The 6,000-nt window shown below is 42.4% G+C and overlaps 1 protein-coding gene across 1 annotated transcript in view; it reads right to left on the minus strand.

The window, feature by feature from the left end:
* The window catches only part of grin1b (glutamate receptor, ionotropic, N-methyl D-aspartate 1b), a gene marked incomplete at both ends in the record, with an annotated part of 53,384 nt that overhangs the window by 37,794 nt on the left and 9,590 nt on the right, over positions 1 to 6,000 (minus strand). Inside the window, 2 exons of the mRNA XM_083783531.1 lie at positions 2,379 to 2,441; positions 4,819 to 4,995. Coding sequence (XP_083639657.1) covers positions 2,379 to 2,441; positions 4,819 to 4,995 — 240 coding nt within the window. The remainder of the gene's footprint in view (positions 1 to 2,378; positions 2,442 to 4,818; positions 4,996 to 6,000) is intronic.

Consider the following 6,000-nt stretch of genomic DNA (forward strand, 5'->3'; position numbering starts at 1 on the left):
CTGTAGTCTTGTTTCCATTGTGGTCCTTTTGGGGAAGGGGGGCACCAACCAACCACCCAACCAACCAATGCATGGAGGCAGGGGTGCAGCTAGAAAGCCCTGACAGAGCCCCTGACACTTGAGCTCGATCTTTTATATTAATGATTTTATTTAAAATCATGGCCTAGCTTTTTATTTTTGTAACTCGTTGTTGGTTGTCATCTACTTCACCTTCACGTCATCTATCTACCCTATAACCCCGGAGGGTTGTTGAGTGCCAGGGAACCACAGACGATCTGTTGACCAGCTCTCTCCATCCATCGCTCTCCGTCCGGCAGCTCTCATTGCCTCATAATTCTCTGATGTTACCTTCCCATCTTGTCTTGTGTCTTCCATGTCTCCTACTGCCTTGTAGGATGCCTTGAAGAATGGTCTTTGCCAGGACCTGAGGATCTGGTGATGTGGCCAATGACTTGGCTGGTCTTTTGCAGAGCTTCCTTGTTAGTGATGTGTTGGGTGTACGAGATACCTATGAGTCTTCTGTAGCACTCTTTACAGCATTGTGCAGTATACAGTATATACAGTACATAGAAAGATTGAGATGACGAGTGAGTAGTTTCACTTTTGATGCCATACTGATGTTTTTGTCTTTCCTTGGGGGGCTTTGCCAGGCCCAGGGCAGCAGCAGTTTGCACAATTCTGGCAAGGACCTGTTTGAATCCTTCCAATTACCACTTTCTGTATTTCTGTATTTCAAGCTGATTAAGATACTCCATAGATACAGTTGTTCCTGACCTGTACCACGGACAAAATGTTTCCAAATGTTGACCATGGCCACCTGAAAAGAAATAGCCACAAAGCTGAGTGACGGTGGAGTACAAAAATGTCCATAATTGTCCACGTTTTAAAGGACAGTTATTATTATTATTATCTACAATAATTAGAAAGGAGAGACAAGGTAATTTCTTAAAGATGGAAACCAAAACAACAATAACGTCCTTTTTCCCCACTATTAACAGTCTTTCAAGCATTAGCTCTTAGATGTGAGGTTAGGTGCTGCATTTCTTAAGGAGAAACAAAAAAATAATCATATTAGAGCTGATATTTTTAACCTTGCTTTAGCAACTCCCTGGGATTTGCCTGTCCAATAACCCACGTATAGGATTACATCCTTTTGAGTTCATTAGTGGAGAGGCATCTCCATTAGAAACATGAATTATTACGTGCTCTTGACCCTATTCCAACTAAAGCTCCCCCCCCCGCCCTAACCACCAAATCTTGATGCTGCTGATCTTAGCAATTACTGGACAGGCCCATTTCCAACCCCCCATTTCCTTGGTAATCTTCTGGAGAAGATAGTTTGTAATCAACTACATATTTTTTTATTTCTACAACCAACATCTAAACACGCACCAACAACAACCATCACCCACGAATTACCCACTACCAATACCCACCCGTCCCGACCATGCACCCACCATCCAATAACAGCCATCACGAAATACCAAAAACCACCCCCCACCAACAACTAAGCACCTTCCACCATCACCAACTAATCAACCAACCACCCACCCAGGCAACCAACCAACCCACCCACCCAACCAACCAACCCACCCACCCAGCCAACCAACCAACCAACCAACCAACCAACCAACCCACCCAGCCACCCACTACCAATAACCAACCACCCTCGATCAACCACCCACCCCACCCAGTACCTCCAACCATGCGGCCTCTCATCTGGGGGGAAATGGAGAACGAAAATTCATGATTCCAAGATCTGCCGAATGGAAGCTGAAGGGCAAGGCGTGGGTGGGGAGGGTCACATGCAAACGGAGACGCTGTCAGAGTCCAACCAGGAGGGCGTGCACGTTGAGAGGAGCGCTGATGCAACCGCAACTCAACAAAAAGACAAGGAGAGGAGGAGGAGGAGAAGAGGGGATGAAGTGACGAGGAGCAGGAGGAGAAGGAGGAGAGGAGATGGTGGTTCAATCCCCAAAACGAAGAAAATAAAGAAAAAGGGAGGAGAGGAGGTGAGGAACCTGCAGGGCAGTGCAGCTCTACCCCTTTTACACACAAACAAGAAAAGAAAAGGAGAGGAGAGTGGAGAAGAGAGAGGAGAGGGGAAAAAGAGAAGAGAAAAGAAGATGAGAGAGGAGAGGAGAGGAGAGGAGAGGAGAGGGCGTCTTTCTTGGCTAGTGGTGAAAAATCCATTCTCAGTGCGTGGAAGAAATCATAAATAACCAAAAACCAAAAAGGTTGAAAGAAGACGTGCCACCAGGATATAGAGTTTATCTCTGGGAGAAGTGCTGTGGGCTGACTGCTGTTTGCTAACCGGGTAGCTATAGCTAGCTCAGAGAGTTGGTTTTGGGCGGCGTGCATTGACCATGCAAGTATACCTTAGGTCCTCTCCTGAAGTCATAGTTCTGTTGGTCTTGGTTTTCATAGTTCCTGTTTTTAGTCTGATGGGCAATGGGTGCAACAGAGAAAATAATGCAGACACAGGAAAAGATTATATAGACAGTCAGAGATGAGGAGGCACAGCAGCATTCCAACAAAACTCCACTTTTTCGGAACGCCAAGCAAGGCTGGGGCACACAAACACATCAGAGAGACAGCCTGTCTGTCGGTCTGTCTGTCTGTTTGCCTGACTGTCTGTCTCTTTGTCTCTTTGTCCTTTTATCTGTCCTTCGGACTCCTTTCAAATTAGAAGTACCATTACATGGAACGAAAGTCAAGACCTGGGAGCTAAAAATACACATCAATCCTGTCTGTATGATTGTTAGTGTTCTGAAACACTCGGGACTTGATATAGCAGATGTTACATTTAAATGTATACTGTTCTGTAGATACATGTAAGCCGACTTGACATACAGTAGGAGGCGTTATATTTAGATTATGACAAAATGTATCAAAGTAGTGACGATGAATAATGTCACATTTATGACATTTAACAGTATGTTTATGCATGCAAATCTAGAACAAACTGCCATAAAGCTTTCTGTTTCTGCCTTTTATTGAGTTTTGTTTTATTCGTTTATTTTGCTGCACTGTAGTTCTCATTCTTATTATTAGTTATTTTCTATTCTCTTGACCTTTTAAAGGTATATTCAGTGATTTCACTTAATTCAAATATCACTTATTGTTTTGTTTTGTTGTGATAATCCTCCCTACTATAGAGTGTGCTGACCATATAAGGAGTTCCTCCCTGTCCCCAGTTAACCCCTGGGGGTCAAAAAACCTTAGGTTTCGTTTTTGACTCTCTATCCTGATTGGACGAAAGGCTGGGTCCCACAGCCAAAAACGAAACCTAAGGTTTTTTGAGTGAAATCACTGAATATACCTTTAATAGCTATTTTCAACCGTATTCAATTGTCCTTTTGTAGTGTGTTTTGCACGTTGTCTTAATGCTGTTAATGTTTTGTTGGAAGCACTTTGAATTGCTGAAATGTGCTCTACAAAAACCTGATAGTGAAAGTGTGTTCTATCTCTATTGCGTCCTGTTCATCTGGACGGTGAATGGTCCCGACTCCCCAGGGGTGGAAAGTAACAAATTGCAATTACTCTTTTGACTGTAACAGTCTTTTCTTGTGTGTCTGACTCCTATACAGGAATTGTTAAAGAATCCAGGGCATCTATCTATCCTAGATCTATCCATTATTTAACCCAGAGGATCTACTGATTTGATTGACTGATTAAGTAATTTAAATTAAGTACAATTTCATCAAAGTAACAGGGCTTTTACTTGGGTAAAATAGTTGAGCGTGCTTTCCACTCCTGATAGCCCCAGTCAGTGCAGGCTGACAGAATTTAGCCTGTTTAATGTTAATCTCATTAAATTTACACAAGACACAGTAATACCTCTCTCTCTCTCACTCTCTCTCTCTCTTCTTGACACTGTATATCTCTCACTCCCTGTAATGTGTTTGTGTTGAATGTGTGTTTTGAATATGTGTGCGTGCTTGTGTGTGCACGTGTGCGCTAGATATGTTTGCGGCTCCAGCCCTTAGCTCCCTTGTTGTGCTGTAGAGATGGAAACACAGTCTTGACATGAGGTGGAAGGACAGACAGACAGACAGACAGACAGACAGACAGACAGACAGACAGACAGACAGACAGACAGACAGACAGACAGACAGACAGACAGACAGACAGACAGACAGACAGACAGCTACAGCGGACGGTCAAGAGGTGCATGCACATCCGTAAGAATGAATAACAATGTAGAGAGAAAGATGGTTTGTGCACCGTCTTGATGCTCCCAGAAAGATATACTTATTTATGCAGCGGTACCACTGCATAAATAAAAACATCCACCACTATCCCATTAATAATATGCTTATTTTTCAGAATGAGTGAATCGCTCTCACTGCTGGAATCATTCCTTGTCAGTCTGTAGCATTTGTGGCTAACCATTGGAGAAGTTTAAATTAAATATATTACCACCGCTGAACAACAGACAGACAGATACACTGACAGGCAGACTGACAGGTGGTTTGACAGACAGACAGAGAAACATATGCTGACAGACAAGAAGGTTGACACACAGACTGACAGACGGCATTGTAGACAGACAGACAGACAGACAGACAGACAGACAGACAGACAGACAGACAGACAGACGACAAATAGACATGATGACAGAAAGGCCAAAAGAGAAGTTGCTTTGAAAGAATATCAAAGCCAGGGGGTATGAGGGGCAGGGCTAGAGTGAACGCATGGATGAGCGAATTCATGAAACAGAATCACATAGACACCACTATTAAATATGCACACACATACAGAGAGTGTGTACGGTTGTGTCTTCTATCAAACAGGGCAGACAGGTGGCTGTCTCACCTTGGTCTCTCTCTCCTCCAGCAGCGTCTCCAGTCGTTTCTGAGCGGCCCGTCCCTCGTGATCGTCGCTGACGATCAGAATGATGTGGTTCCAGCGAAACTCCCGCATCATGTCAAACCAGACCTGAGCCTGGTGGGAGTACGGAGGAACCGTACGCAAGAAGGAGAGGTGGATACTCTGCGAGAGAAGAGAAGAGAAGAGAAGAGAAGAGAAGAGAAGAGAAGAGAAGAGAAGAGAAGAGAAGAGAAGAGAAGAGAAGAGAAGAGAAGAGAAGAGAAGAGAAGAGAAGAGAAGAGAAGAGAAGAGAAGAGAAGAGAAGAGACGAGACATTGTGGAGAGAGTAGACTTCTATGAGATTAATATTGATAACATATTGATTGTGTGCATCAGTGTTAATTACGTCAAAAATGTTTGTCGACTACCTTTCTTCGCTGACAAAAACGGGTGTTGGATTTTGTAGATCTGCTATTTTCAGCATGCAACCAACTGAACCAAATCAACCATTACAATGCCATCAAGGCCCGACAAAAAAATGTATGGTCGACAAAATCTAATTTGATTATTGTGTCAGAGAGGAGAGAGGAGCGGGGGGAGAGCAGAGATAATTAGATGGATACCAAAATGACAGGCAGGATCAGATAAAGAACAGTGAGTAATTAAAAAGGAACCCCATTGGAGCCAGAAGCAGAACCAAAACTAGAAGTTGAAGATAAATGGAACAAGAACATCCATATATTATGGATTGAGAGTATGTTGTTATTTGAAAAAAATATGAATTGTTTCAATTTGGCAATATGGCATGCATTATATAATTCTCAGTTCAGCTTCATCACTTTGCTGTCACATCCTCCAGATTTTCCTGGAGGACTCGGCAGCAAACTGTCAATACTAATGAATGACATTCATTTAAAATATATTAAAAAAAAAATATATATATATATATATATATATATATATATATAAATATATTTAAATATTTTAAAACGCAATAATTAACGGGCTGTCTGAGCCCCTGTAGTTCCATTTGGTCTTTCTGGCGACCCGTTGAATGATGAATGGATCTACTGTATGTGATGAATGTTTATAATACATTTTCTATTCTCCTGGAATAACATATGGTATACTGGTATTTTCATGTGATTTAAAGATGAGAGTCATCATTATTTCTTTACATTATTTCCT

The sequence above is a fragment of the Protomyctophum parallelum genome (genome assembly GCF_964188405.1).
Source record: "Protomyctophum parallelum genome assembly, chromosome: 15".
Lineage (NCBI taxonomy): Eukaryota > Metazoa > Chordata > Actinopteri > Myctophiformes > Myctophidae > Protomyctophum > Protomyctophum parallelum.